Source organism: Alligator sinensis, unplaced genomic scaffold, assembly GCF_000455745.1.
Source record: "Alligator sinensis unplaced genomic scaffold, ASM45574v1 scaffold601_1, whole genome shotgun sequence".
NCBI lineage: Eukaryota > Metazoa > Chordata > Crocodylia > Alligatoridae > Alligator > Alligator sinensis.
The window spans coordinates 2,863,002-2,878,577 of record NW_005841905.1 but is presented as its reverse complement, the minus strand read 5'-3'; the positions used below and the strand labels follow the sequence as shown (position 1 = coordinate 2,878,577).

At 40.8% G+C, this 15,576-nt stretch overlaps 1 protein-coding gene across 1 annotated transcript in view; it reads left to right on the top strand.

The window, feature by feature from the left end:
- PTPRN2 (protein tyrosine phosphatase, receptor type N2) overlaps positions 1-15,576 on the top strand; it is a 636,077-nt gene that overhangs the window by 566,957 nt on the left and 53,544 nt on the right. Inside the window, exons 14-15 of the mRNA XM_025197792.1 lie at positions 4,406-4,479; positions 12,359-12,436. Of these exons, the coding sequence (XP_025053577.1) occupies positions 4,406-4,479; positions 12,359-12,436 (152 nt within the window). The remainder of the gene's footprint in view (positions 1-4,405; positions 4,480-12,358; positions 12,437-15,576) is intronic.

Sequence of the window (15,576 nt, the reverse complement as noted above, 5' to 3'; positions counted from 1 at the left end):
TTTCCTTCCTATGCAGGGGGTTGGACTTGATGATCTATTGAGGTCCCTTCTGACCCTAGCATCTATGAATCTATGAACTTATGTCTTGGGGAAACACCTCAGATGACATCCCTCTTTCATGTCTTTTTCTTTCCTCTCTGCTGCTTCTTTTTTCCCCTTTTCCTTACATGAATCCTAAGCAGCACATAGTTCACAACAAAAATATTTGCATGCTGAATGTTGCAGTCATTGCTTTTCACCATCACTTTTAGCCTGTTTTTGAAAAGTGACTGTACCAGTTCCTGGAAGCTTTAGGGTATCAACAAGCAATTACAAATTGCCAATATGCAACATTTACTGCCACCTTAAAGCAGAAGTCAGCACAAGCCCTTCAGATGTGCAAAAAATACATTTTCAACTTGCCAGGATTCTTTCTAGGGAGCAAATGTGAAATGGGAGAATTGACCACCAAGCTCCTCCACAATGCTATTAGTCCTCTCAGCTTCCAGTAAACTCACCACATGTTAGTAATAAGGCAGCACTACAGTGGTGTATTGGAATAAAGCATTAGATTTTTTTAAAAGCTAAAAAGAAAAAACAAATGTTTCCCGACTTACCAAACCAACACTTAGTTATTTACATGAGAGGCAAACTAACATCTGCTTTAGTAAACCCTTAATGACTCACTGTCTGCTCTCTCACTCTTTCATCTATTACTTAAAAATGCTGCACCGCGTTCTCTTTGCTGATTAGCTAGCTCTGGGAGAACTGCCTTCCAATAGATGAGATTTCTCCTAAGTGCCTGTTTAGCTCTAGACAGAGTTTGTGTCCCGACCATATCAAGTATGTTAAGCCATGTATCTACGGTAGCCTTAAAATTGCAGATCTATCATTCTTCTTCATGCACCCTTTGCAATCTTGCTTACTGTAAAGCTTTCTTTGACAAACTATGGTTATTCCCATGATCTCAGATGTCACCAGTCCCAATAGCCACCCACATTAAAATATACTGATGAATTGTAGATGTCTGTTAAATCTTCTGGTGGGGTCCAAAGCCCCTAGTCTCCTTTCTTCCTTTATTGTAGAACTCTGAGTAGCATCACTTTGTCATCTATTCTGAAAATGGCCCCACTAAGTAAGCTTTAGGTCTCCTGCTCGGGTCTCTACTCCAGCTTGGGTTTTGCATCATGAATCTTTTTCTGGTATAATGGTGCTGGAGTGAAGCTACAGTTGGAATGACTTGGCCACGTGTTTTCTCTCTTTACTTGATGCTTCTCCTGTTGTATGTTTGTGCTTCTGCAAAATAATGTTATGGGAGGAGACAAATATACCTCAGTCACTCACTCTTAAATGGCTTTTAGGTCTCCAATCATAATTCAGCAGATGCTCACAGTGACAGGGTGATACTGCTAATACAATTGAATGGTGGTGAATGACAGTTCAGGAAGCATTTCTATAGGAATTAGAAGTCTGATCTAGATGATACGGGTATGGCGTATATAAACCCATGGTCGGATCTAGAATTTTGAAATGTGGGGTGCAGACGGTGAGGTGCATCATCACATAGAAAACACATTTTTCTTCAGTTGAAAATAAGCTAGAAGCTTTACTAATATGCTTGGGGCCTAAGGATGTATTATTCAGTTTAAGATTGAAGCATAAACCAATATAACTTCATCGGAATGAGTTGAAAACAATCTGCAGGGCTGTGAAATAGGACTTTCATTACTAGGAGCAGGTAATGGACAGTAGAATTGCAAAACAAGTGATAGTTTGACTGGTGCAATATGAAGACCCTTAAAAGGGACAGACAGTCCTTGACACCTGTGGAATGAAAAGTTTAGAAGGGATCAGGTAGATTACCATGAATCATAAAGTCAGCTAACTCCCTAAGCACTGCCTGACTAGAAATGCTACTGCCACTGCCCTACCAGGCACAGTTGTTTATAAACTTTGGGTAAAACAAAAATCAAAGGTGGGGGGAGGGATCTACCCCTTGGTACCCGCCTTGGATCTACCCCTGTGCACACCGAGCTCCCATCAGTTCTCCCAAGTCCATAAAAATAGGCAAAACAAATGTCCTTCCTTGCTTCCTTGTGTGTTGCATATGATATTGGATGTGCTGTTACATGTTATGCAGTATGGCTAGCTAATACAAATGTGCTACAGTACTGCAAGTGCTAGCTAAGGGCCAAATTGTGGAGCTGCTTCTGTAATGACACAAGCCACTTCATAGTTTCATCTGGTAGGGAGGGAAAGGACCTGAGCAAATCATCGAGTCCAACCCCCTGCCATGGCAGGAAAGAGTACTGGGGTCAAACAACCCTGGTGAGGTGTTCATCCAGCCTCCTCCTAAAAGACCCCCAGGGTAGGAGCCAGCACCACTTCTCTTGGAAGTTGGTTCCGGATCCTGGCTGCCCTGACAGTGAAGTAGCGCCTCCTGATATCTAGTCTAAATCTACCCTCTGCCAGCTTTTGACCGTTATTTCTTGTCATTCCTGGGAGTGCTCGGGGGAACAGGGACTCTCCCAATGCCTGCTGGTCCCCTCTGACTAGTTTGTAAACGGCCACTAGATCCTCCCTCAGTCTTCTCTTGTGGAGGCTGAACAGGTTCAGGTCCCTTAGCCTCTCCTTGTAGGGCCTGCCCTGCTGACCCCTGATTATGCAGGTGGCCTCCTCTGGACCCTCTCAATGCTGTCCACATCCCTCCTGAATTGCGGCACCCAGAACTGGACGCAGTACTCCAACTGTGGCCTGACCAGTGCCGCATAGAGGGGGAAGATCACTTCCTTGGGCCAGCTGGAGATGCATCTGTGGATGCATGACAAGGTACGGTTGGCTGATTTTTCCCCACACTGTCGGCCCATGTTCATTTTGGCATCAATAATGACTCCAAGATCCTTTTCTGCCTCTGCACTGATGAGAAGGGAGTTCCCCAGCCTGTAGGTGTGCTGCTGGTTCCTCCTCCCCAGGTGCAGCACCTTGCACTTGTCAGTGTTGAAATCCATCCTGTTCTCATCTGCCCACCCCTGTAACCTGTCTAGGTCCGATTGCAGTCTATTCCTCCCTTCTAGCGTGCCCGCATCCCCCCATATCTTAGTGTCATCTGTGAATTTGGACAGGGTGCTTTTTACCCCCTCGTCCAAGTCGCTGATGAAGATGTTGAACAGCGCAGGTCCGAGGACCGAGCCCTGGGGGACCCCAATATTCACATCCCTCCAGGTCGATTAAGACCCGTCCACCACCACTCTCTGGGTGCGGCCCTTCAGCCAACTAGTGACCCATTTGACTGTGTAGGTGTTGACGCTACAGTCCCCTAGTTTTTTAATGAGAATGGGGTGAGAGACAGTGTTGAAGGCCTTCCTAAAGTCCAGAAAGACTACATCCACTGCTACACCTGCGTCTAAGGATTTTGTGACCTGGACTTCCATGCAGCCTTGCTCTGGCTTCTAGTTTTACCATCGGGGTGGTACAGAACGTCTCCTCGAAGCTGTTGCTTTCCTACTTGCTGCAGATGGGTGGTAAGTAGTGGGGAACAGGCAGGGACATGGCTTTACTCAGGGCTGTGCAGCTTCTGCATATCTTTGAGAACATGTGCTATGTACTGATATACTAGACATGGCTTCTCTTATATCTGTGCTACAGTCAAAGAGAGGACTGCAGCATTCTCGGGCCTGCCCACGCTTTCCATAATTTAGCTGGTAAAAATAGGAGTGAAGTCATAGCAGCACAGACTTCAGCATGAAATAGCAGCCCAAGTACATACACAGAGTCCTGTGCTACCACGTCTTCACTGCTATTGCACTACAGCTCGCAAGCTTACAACGAGGATGCGCGTGCCTCTGCATATTGCATAGCGTCTGTTTGCTCTCCCCTTGGAGCAGCGGGGGACCAGGTGGTTCTCCGAGTCGGTCTTCCTCCCACACCGCTCTGGGGCAGTACCACAAGGCTCAGTCCCTTAACCTGGACAGATCATTATCTCACCCTGCAGCCCTAAACTATATCTTGCTGTCCTTATCAGCCATCTTATGGAGGCATTAGAAGGAAACAAGCCCATTAGGTTCTCTAGTCTATATAAGAGTGTCCTCTACAGTTCTTGTCTCTAGCTTTCTTAGTCTAACCTTATTTCTTGAACAGTAAAGCTGCTCCCTCTACCCATGAAGAACTATGGTAGATCTCACCATGAAGGAATATTTTCTGATATTCAGCATCTGAAATCTTCTCCAAAGAAAGGTTTCATGAATTAAACCGTAATCCTGTGACTATATCAAGGTTATGCCAAGTTAGAAGTCAAAGCAAAAAGCTCCCTAACCCCGCCCCAATATTTTATATTTTACGTGTACTTTTGCAGTAAATGTTAATTTGTTTTTTGTTTAACTTGAAGCAGGTAGGAAACGATTTTTTTTTTTTCATTTTGCCTTTGCAGATGATCATTCCAGGATATTCTTGAAAGCTGAGAATAGTCACGACAACTCAGACTACATCAATGCTAGTCCAATTGTAAGTACAATAGCTAATGTGAAATAATCCAAATAATCAAGCCTTTTTCCTTGCCCTGTCATTGTAATATGTTAACTTGAGGCAAGTCACTGCTGTGATGACCAAAACTGTCTATAACTAGTTCCACTTCCCAACCACTGTCTCCAGCTGTCATTTGAGCGAGAAAGTAGAGAATTTCCATTCACTTTTACACAATGTCTTTAAAGATTATATACCAAGGAAAATAATGTCAATAGATAACCATTCTTAAACTTGAGTAATAAAGTCGTTTTTTGTACCTGGGAGTACTAGCTTGTCAGCTGTAGTACTGAACATTGTACTTTTAATTCAGCAGATTTTTTCCATTGTGTGAAGAAGATAGCTTGTCTTTTTGCCAGTCTCTGACTTTTTCTCTGACTTTTTGTAGCATAAAAGCTACCATATTATTGGAATGATTGCTGTAGCCAAAGAGACCTGGGCTTTGCTTTATGTAAAGCCAGTCAATGCCACTCCACAAACTGCTATGTTACTATAGTGAGAAGTGTTATTTCCTTTCCCATCTTCATCTGTTACTTTCTTGGTGCCTAGAGATTTACTTCTGCATCTCTACCCATCTCTCTGTCATGATCCTGAACTCATAGAATGGAATCTCTTAGTCACCCCTCCAAGTGTCAGCATAGGTCAATGCAAATCTTGAACTGATTCCCTAATGTACCCCATCTGCCCCTCTGAATCCTCTCACAAACTGAATACTGATTTTTCTTTTTCTTTTTTTCTATCTGTAAAAGGCATAAGAGCAATAATTTTAGAGATCAGATGTTTCCCTTTTATAACCACAGAACAAACATAACATGGCCCACAGCATTGCCCTGTCCCTGTGTCTATCCCAGACCTGGAGGGACTGTCTTTAGGGAAAAGAAGGCAACATGTCCTTGACCTTTCTGAGGCTTCCAACAAAGGGGCCATTAGGGCTGGTAGTTTGTATTCATGCTACTTAAGCCACTGAACAATTACCAAGAGGAAACAGCTTTGATTAAGGATTTAGGCTTGAGAATTAGGTGACACTGTAGCAGTCTGTGTATCCCATTACCAGTTCCTGGATCATCTTCCAGTGTCACTCTCCCAATTAAATCATTTTGTGGACAATGCAACTAACAAATTGCAACAGATAGATTTGCAGTTACAAGCTATTTCCTTCCAATTCTGTTGACAATACTTCCTTTTTAAAAAGAATAGTGTAGGGCTTATATTCTGAGCTTTGTATTTGGTGCATTGGGCAGTGCCTTTAAAGGTTTAATTTTCACAAGTTTATTGAGCTCGCTCTCCAGATAATCAGTTCATGATACAAACTCTTCCAGTAAAGGTCTTCAGGGTGCTATCATGTAAGCTTTATAAGGGTTTTATGCCTAATATATACTCTGAGGACCAGATTCATCCCATTCTGGCTACTTTGTGGTGCTCAGTGATGAAAGAAGTTATCATGCTAATGGATTTGGCCCACTAAGGAAATTCCGTATGTAGTGTAATCTGCTGATGATGTAGTAGTTATCCATAGTCCGTGGTTTGGGGAAAAGGGGCATGACCAGAGCACCTGTACACTTCAGCGATGCCCAGCAGCCAAGCGCCCTTTGGGGTTGATGGCAGTTAGTATAAGTTAGAATAGGCCTTAGGCTACTGGAAATATTGTATGAGAGGGAACCAGCATCTTCCAGGATAGAGCCCATTGTCCAGTTTAGTGCAAACTGCAAAGAGAGGCTCAGAGTTCCCCTCCCCTGGGGCAGGGGCCCTATGTGAGAAGGAGGAAAGGACATGGCTTATGTTTGGGGGGGTTATTTGTTTTTTAGAAAAAAACTAAACTTGTCTTATTCCAAGGAAAGAAACTCTCAAGGTGAAAATGATTGTCCATTGGCTTATTTTCTTGCGTTTGAATCAACTGGAAAAACAACAGACTACGTAGTACATGCAGTGGCAGATTGCTCGATAGCACTGACTACTTTGCAAGGACACACTGGAAAGCTTGGTACCACAAGCTTTGTAAGGTTAAGCTGAATAACACATTCTCATCCCTGTGCCTCCTTATAGTTGTGAGTTTGGCATCAGCTCTGGACTGGATGAACCATTCTGTTTTTTCAGCAAATCCTAGGACTCCAGTTCTCTTCCCACTTTCTCCTAAACCAGATCAGGACCCACTTAGAACTGGCCCCTTATATAAAGCCTGATTCTCTCTAGTGCTTACTTATAAGAACCAAAGGACTGCCATTTACTGGATCAGACCATAGGTCCAGCTTGCCCGGTATCCTGGGTCCTGCAGTAGCAGAGAGTGGATACTGAAAGGGAGAGTGAACAGGGTGACCAGCATCTTTTCTGCTGTTCCTCTCTCACTTGCAGCCCCCAGTATTCGAGGTCTAGGAAGTTCTGATTCAGAGACTGTCCCCCTAACTTTCCTACTCGGGCAATACATCCATTGAAGCTCCATAGAGACTTCCCTGTCTATTGCCACTGCTTTTAGTTGAGAATTTCCTTTTTGCTTTAAACAGCTATGCACTTGGCCCCTCTTGCTGCAAATGCACAGTAGATTTGAAATACCAGTGAAACATCCTTTGTTCCATCTTGCAAAACCAGACTTTTTTTAAAGAATGCTGCTTTTCAACTTATGCAACCTCAATAATTATCATGCCAACACAATAACTTTTTTGGTGCATTTGTGCCTTGCAGTGGTTGAATTAGAACTGACCATTGTAGTATACTGCTAGGTGGGCATTAATAACACAAGATCAGAACAATCTGAAAAGAACTAGAAGAGGATTTTTCCCTCTGCACATGAGCCGTCTGATGGGGGTGGAGTGTAAAGTAAAGTAATTATATTCAAGCTTCAGAAAAGGAGGCCTCCAATGGTGTACTTGCACTTAAGTATGTCCAGCTTCTGGGTCAGTGGTCCAGTCTCCTGCTGGGGCTCACTCAACCCTGATTTAAGTCTAAATGAGTGCAGCAATACATGCTGAAAAAAATTCTTTGCACTAGACAATGAGCTGGCCACCTGCCCATATGCTTCTTTCTTTTTAAAACTGCTACCCCCCTCAAGATCCTCCATCCCTTCTAATACATTATGAAAACTGAGGTTAGACTTGTGGCCTCAACATGGTTGAAAGTGTGTGCAGAAAGTCAGCAGAGAGATCTAATCAAAGCTTATTCCTTATCCCTTCAATTTTATTCTTATGTAAAACCAGGTAGACAGTATTTTTCTGAAATTCCATGGAGTAAAAAGTAAGGCAGAAGTCTGTTTCCTCTGTTCTGAAATAACATAAAGTACTATGATAATAACTGCTACCGGCAGTTGAATGAAAAGCTTGCAATTACAGCACAAGGAGACCCTGACTGTGCAGAATAAAACTGTGATAATTACATCTGTCATATTTGTACTTAGTCCTCATTAAATTTCAGGGAAATCATCCAGTAGTAAATAATGTGCAATCTTTGCTTTTAAATCAGAGGTCATGAAAGTAAATGGGAATTCTGGTTTTCCTCATAGGGTGTCTGAAAGAAAAAAAAACCCATCAACTACATTTAAAAACTCAGCTTGCTTATTATTGAAGACACCAGACTGAGGAATGTCATTAACGTGACAGTTTGCTCAAACACAGCATACAAATGTTATCACTAAGAATAGACTCTGAAATTCATAATGGCATTCACAACCAGATTTACTTCTTTCACTCCATTATGGGCTTTAAAAGAAGCATTTTAAATTGTTTTAAATTTTAATTCAAGAATATATGGGAACTAATCTACCTTTTTATAATTTTAATACAGAAATGAAAATGATGACTAAGTATAAGTGTATTTGGATATGCTTTCAGTAAAAGAAAACACATTTAACATATAAATTGAGGCTATTTACAGTCCCCCTGTGTGTATATAAATATATAGAAGTAGACTGTATTGGTGTTGGATCAGATTAGAGAACTGCATTCTAAATTGTCCCATTATAGACTTATTCTTAAGGCACTGGTCAGTCCCTGGACACCTTCCTGTAGCATGGTAACGATCAAAACTGTAGCATTGATTTACAAATCTTGCATACGGTGTTCATGGTCCGAATCTCACACTGGTGCAAATTAGTAGCAACTCATTTGGAATCGAAGGATTTAAATCGATATAAATATGGTACAAGTTCATTACCTCCCTCCCTATCTCTTTGTATAGTAATGATCTTGGGTAGGAGCCAGATATGCCAGCATCCCATTTACATAAGGGTTTCAAAATGGTCAATGACAAAATATGACGTTTTTGCCTTTTAGTTTGAATTGTATGGGTAATCGTTAACAGGAATCTGTAAGTGACCCTCTTAAATCCAAATACAATATAGTTGGCTGTTTACAACTGGAATGCATTGATTTTGCTCTATTTTATCAATGATAGCTATGAAGTCATGCAGCAGCACAGTCAGTATCTAAAGAAAACCCAACAAAAGAATGATTTCTTCAGTGAGACTCGAAGGAAGGAGCTAGATGGTGCCGCATTAAGAAAAATGTAAAGTACAATTAAAGCAGTAGTTTTAGTTCTCTAGGAGAGTAAAGATAAAAACACAATTATTTAGTGTTATAGACTGAGATTCAAATTATTTAGGTCTGAGCCCTATTAATCATAATCATATGTATTTGTGTTGTTCTCCAATTTGGGACGTTGTCAATCCTCTTTCATTAAGGGCATGCCCTAGAAGAACACAACACATGGTACTAACTTGCCTTGCATTTATGGCTTATTTGATTCAGTCTCCTGCAGGACTCCTTTCCTAACAATAAGGTTGAATGGGGCAGATGTTTCCTGTGGCTTCTTTTTTGTTCCACCTTTTCCTTTTTTGCTTCTGGTAGTGATAGATACCTAGATTACCACTATTAATTGCACCTTGGTTTGTGGTGATCCTTGATCCTTTTTCTCCCATCGTGTTAAAACAGATTGGCACATTATCACACACCCTTGCCATAGCTGCACTGCGATGGAAAATGAGAATTCCATTATAGTGGAACACTTGTAATAATTGCACCACTTTTTCTTCTAAAAATGGCTGATCCATTTACTGCTGTAAAGAACATGAACTCTGACCTTTGGCAAGAGCAGAGAGAAATCTTGTTCTTACTGAACAATAATATATATGTAGCATGATTTCTGAAGATTGTTCTTGTACAAGCTTTTAGCAAACCAGACCTGTTGATTTTTGTTTTCATAAACTGATAGTTTGGGGTCTGCGGTTCTCAAAACTGTTCCACATCCCTTATTTCTTTGTCTCATTTTGGTGAGGAGAGGAGTTAACAAATCCTGGAGAGAAGAGGTCCATGAAAGGTTACAAAATGTTTTGATTTGCTCAGTGATCAGTCAGGTTTAAAATCCATTTCTGATTTTATATTTGTACTTAAATGTTTATTAACTACAATAAAATAGGCCCCATTCAGTGCTGTGGGTAACCTTCATGATCCTTTTACAAATATATTAATACATAAAGAGACTGATCCATTACAATTACTTCAGATTACATCAAATCCAATTTGATCAAAGTCATAACTTTTCAAAGTTGTCCCAAATTGTGTAGCTTTTAAAGCTGAGACTAAAAGCAGGCATCGTGTTCAGTAAGTTTAGTCTTTGCTCTTTTTTTGTTAAGTGAAAAATCATTTAATGGGGCTTTCTGCCATCTTCTATTTGCTCTGAGCAAATGCTGTTTCTGCTCATAATTGTTTTCTGTACAACAGAATGTGCTTGGAATCTAATGATTGTAATTGTCTTTTGAGTTATTGTTAAGCTGATGACATATTTTACCACTCTGCTTATTATTATGTTTTCCACGTTTCAAACAGCACCTTAGTGACTGCCAAGAATGGCCTATTTCTGATTTATCAGAAAGATGGAGTGCTTAGAAGTATTTCTTCTATGACAGTACCTTATTTATTCCTTGTGTCTCTGGTTTCTGGTGTGTACACACAGGTGGTTGGTTTTAAAAAAAATCCCAAACAACTAATGATCTTTTTACCTTTTCGGGCTAAATTTTCAAATTCATAAATCCACAGCTACTTATATAACTAAACAGTATGGTTTTCAGAAGTTTAAGTATACAACAGGTTCTTCTGAGGACAGAGAGACTTTCTAGTTTTGTATGGCTTTTGGAAACCAATAAAATGCCAGTTCAGCAAGGCACTTAACTTAAGCCCACATTTGTCCCATTGACTTTAGCAGGATTTTTTTTTAAATAGTCTTCTTAAATTTAGTAGAAGAGAAAAATTTGAACTCTTATTAAAAAGTGTCTAGTTCTGCTTGAACACGTTCTTTGCCGAATTGAGACCTGTTTCAAATACCTGACTAAATTTTTCTTTTTTGAAAATGTTGGCCCTTTTATATGGTCACTAAATTCTGTTTCTGTTTTTGAAAGCAGTTAATTTTTTCTGGTTTAAAAATACCTGCAGAACTAACTTTTTTTACCTCCAAAGGTGCTTTTGGCAAATGGCAGAAGATGTAAGGCTATAATTTTGTTTTGACCAGTTGCTTACCATGAATGGTTAGCTGAAAAGACCAACCTTTCAGCAAATCGGTTGCTTAAACAAGAATATATAATGCGGAATTATAATGCCTTTCATTTTGTCCAAGATGTCTCATAATAGTATATGATATTTAAAAAGAAGGCTTTTATGCAAAAGAAATTCAATGACATAATTCTGCCTGCTTTGGGTTTTCATGGTGAATTTTAATAGTAGGTCCAGTTTTAATAATATATGAGAAATTAAAAGATAAAAAAGTTTTTTCTACTTTTTTGCAACAACCATCATGTTGTTTTATTAGAATAACTTACATCTGTTCTTTTATGCTCCTTCCTTTTTTATAGTGCGCATAATTATGAGGTGCATTCTTTTATGCTGACATCAACCATCACTGAAAATTTTGATAGGCTATGAATAAATTCAGTAGATGCCTATTAACACAAATATGACTTGCATTCATTCCTATTTTAGAATTTAACTTCACGTACATTACAGAAGCATATTCTAGGATGAAGCCAAGTCTTTGAGTTACACGTATACAAGTTAACTCTTACCGACTACATTTCAAGTTTCTCACACATGCGCGCGCGCGCGCACACACACACACACCCTTTCCCTTTATGTTCAAAATTTTGTCTTGCCCTATTAAGGATTAGCTTTTTAAAAAATCACATCAGCAAATCTTCTATTTCGAAGGAGAATGAGTCCTAAGACTTAGGACCAAGAAAACCACCCATCAGTTTGAAAACATTCATTGTAACACTAATCCTATTTACTCTTGATGGCTTTGTTTCTTAGACTCTTTTTTTTTCTGCTCAGTCAGTCCTTGAATTAAATGTTATAATTAAGGTCTTTAAGCAGAACTTCCTCTATTGAGGCTAAACACATGCATTTAAACAAATCAACTAACCAACAAAAGCCAGTAACTGAATTTGTTCTCCATTTTTGCTTGTCTTAGTTACATGTGCCCTTGACTAGCATGGTGGAAATGGAGTAGATATTTAGATAAGCCCAGCATTCTTTTAACACAGTGTAGAAAAATGTTTTAAATGGCTTCTGGGTTGCTATGAGACCAAGAGCATGGATTCAAGTAAATGCTTTGTCAATCACCTCTCTTAAATGATCTTTCACTACATAGTTAGGACATCGGACATTGATCATCATTCATGATTATATTGATTTGGTAACGTCGCTCTGTTGTGGCAAGGAGCTTCTTTGACCCAGTGAATGGAAATAAAATGTTTTGCCCGCCTCTGAGGATGTGGAGACATATCAATTCATGGCTGTTACCAAGAAACACATCATTTTCCTCACCTGTCTAGGGCTTTTGTTTTGCTTTTAATAAATCTGATCTGTGCTCTCCTTCCTCACTCCAGATGGACCATGACCCCAGGAACCCAGCATATATTGCTGCTCAGGGCCCTCTTCCTGCTACTGTTGCTGACTTCTGGCAGGTAAGTTAAACCTGAACTAAGCTATGCGTTTGACACCTTTGTGACCTTTCAGTAGTATATAGAGTGTAAAATCCATTATGTTTTAGGCGGAGCTTGTAATGGATTGGCAGGATATCCTGAGTTTGCACATGCTTTTGAAGTTGTATGAATATAAGAATTATGCTAAAGATTTATTCTTGTCTTGAAATTATATGGGGAATAGTAAGCTAAAAATATTCAGACTGGAGCAATTTAGACTTTGTCTAATTTTAAGGTCTTACAAGTAAGACTTCATTTTCAGAGGTCCTGACATCCCCCAAAAGCTAGTAAAGCAGAAGCCTACATTCTACAGAGACTTATATATCCTTAAGTTTATGTGCTGTAGCGGGTCCCAATGAAGTCTGCTCCTAAGACCCCAATTCAGGGAATTTTAAATCTTGTTTCTAACTAAGGATTTTTTCTTGTACTAGAGCCACAATGTATAAAACTTAAGTGTTTACATAAATCCTGGCAGGATTGCCCTAGGCCTGCATTATAGTTACCCTGACCTAAACATAGACCTATTTTGCACGCGCCGTACCAGGTAGGTGCATGCAAATTCCTGACTTGTGTGTACACTTAGCTGGGTACGTGCCCATCTAATGATGTGTGCATTTAAATCAGTTGTACTCCAGTACATAGCACCATAGTGTGTGTGTGTGTGTGTGTGTGTGTGTGTGTGTGTGTGTGTGTGGAGGGGGGCGAATTTATCTGCAAACACAAACGTCTGCCTGAAACATACTGAAACTCAAGCTGTTAGTAATTAGACAGCATTATAAATCATCAGGGCTTATCATCAGAAGCAGAAAATGTTTTTATTTGCTACACTGTTGTTTTGCATTACAAACAGAGAATTTTTAGCAGAAGATAGAGGATCTATGAATACAAATTTCAAAAGTATCCATGTAATTTAGGAGTCTAAGTTTGAATGAAAATCATCTCAGCCCTGATCCCAATTGTCCTTGTAGGCACCTAACCAGGACCTTGATTGACCCCATTCCAGCAGCTGCAAAACCACCCAGGCATCTCCATTTTGGCCTTGAAATATTCCCTGAGCACCTCCTGCACATGCTCAGAAGCAATACAGATTAGCTACCTAAGTACCTAGCTCCTGCTAAACTCTGTTGCAATCCCAGTTAGTTTGGGAGGAAAGTACAAAGGAGTCCTCGATTCTTTAGGTTGAGATGGAGCCCCCCTAAAAACTGCTGGGCACTGAGAACATGCATGCATGTAGCTCGTCACAGAAGGCATGGTGCGGGCCTGGTGCCCTCCTTTGGCCCAGTAGCTTGTGGGTTAGAGCACCTGACCAGGGAGCAAGTGACCAGGTTCTAAGTTGTCACCACTCGGAGGGCACTCAAACCTGTACTTCCCAGGAAAGTGCTAGGCTGGGAGGGATCACCACACACTCTTCCTGGTGAGTTCAGGCTACTGAGCAGCCAAGAGCGCAAGATTCATGGAGACAGAGGAACAAGCAAGTGGATGTGTGAATCTGTAGCCTAGTGGGTAGAATGGGGAACTCCCAGTCCCAGTCTGCAGGATTGCTTATGCCTTTTGCATTAGCTAGCTATTGGATAAAACACAGAAATAACCTGGTAGCAGGGCTGGGGAACCCAGCTCTTAGGCATTTCCTGTAGATTAGTTGTAGGCGCCTCCCTCCTAGCAAGTAGCTCAGTCCATTCCTTGCAAAGGCATCCTAGGAGCTCAGTCCTGTTGATCTGGATCATTCCCCTGGTGTCAGGTGCCTCTACAGAGGCACATACAAGGTCAGTTTGGACCTGGTTCCTAATCTCTTTCTTTCACCTTATATCCCAGGAGTATTTTCTATTCAGGTTATCATCACTGCAGAGATTTTATATTTCTTCCACATTTATATTTTCTGCTATGTTTTGTTGGCAAATAGAAACTAGATCAACATTTTAGGACATTTTTTTTCTGATTCCTCATGCCTGGATTTTTAGATGTTCAGTTTGAAATGCACTTGGCCGGATTCTCAGAAATGTGTAGCAAATACATCTGTTTGAGGCCATTGGGAACTGCTGGTTTGGGGCCTAAATTTTCAAGTGATGAGTGGCTATGGAGCAGTGATTCTCAACCAAGGTGCTGTGGCACTCTGCAGTGCTGCAATAGCCTTTGAAGGGTGCTGCTGGGAAAGAGGAGATAAGTGAGAAAAACAGGCTCCAGCGAGGAGATAAGTTCAGGCTTTTCCCTTCCAGCCTCTCCTCCACTTGACTTACTGTATTTCCTACTAACTGGGTGCGTCTATACATGCCCCAATGGTACCGTTGTTACTGTGCCATCACTAAATCATAGCGCAGTATTAGTGCACTGTGCCAGTGGCGCATGGTTATTTTTAGCTGCTACTTCACCATAGCGACGCACTATAGCAAGGGAGCGCATCGCTATGGTGATGTAGCTGCAGCATCACAGTTTGTGCCCACTGATGCTACATTGCCGTAGTGTCTGGTGTAGACGCTCTCTGTTCCTCCTCCTTCCTGGCTTCTCCATTTCAACCAGGTGAGCACTACAATAAATGCATTTTTTTTTTTTAATTGGGTGCTACTCAGTTCACAAAAGTTTTGGAGGGGGTCCCTTGAATCTAATAAGGTTGAAAACTGCTACTTTGGTGTGATCTTTTTTTTTTTTTTTTAGGAGTAACAGCACTGAAGCAATTTGCAATCTGCACTTTCTGACAGTCACAGCCCTTTAAGACATGTCAAGTTGGATGTTTGTAATCATGAGTTTCTCCTATAAAAATATTAGACCTTTGTTTCTTAAATTGAACATTCAAAATCAGAAGACTCATTTGGCCTTATTAAAGGAGAAAGGTCTTTACAGAACTTTGATGTGTTTTTACAAAGAAAAATGATGGTCCAATCCCAATAAGATTAGGCATACCTACGCTACGTTTATTGGTAATGATGTCAGGTAAGGCACAGTGGCACGGATAGCAGCATGTTGCTGTCAAACAGAATACAAGCGCTCAAATCACCCTGGCTATGTACTGTGGGTGTGTGTTTGTTCTGAAGCCCGTGCCATCACATCTTCACCTCTGCTTAGTGTTACCAGCATTAGCTACATTAATGTTAGCACAAGTAGGCCTATATGTGCTTAACTCACACCTT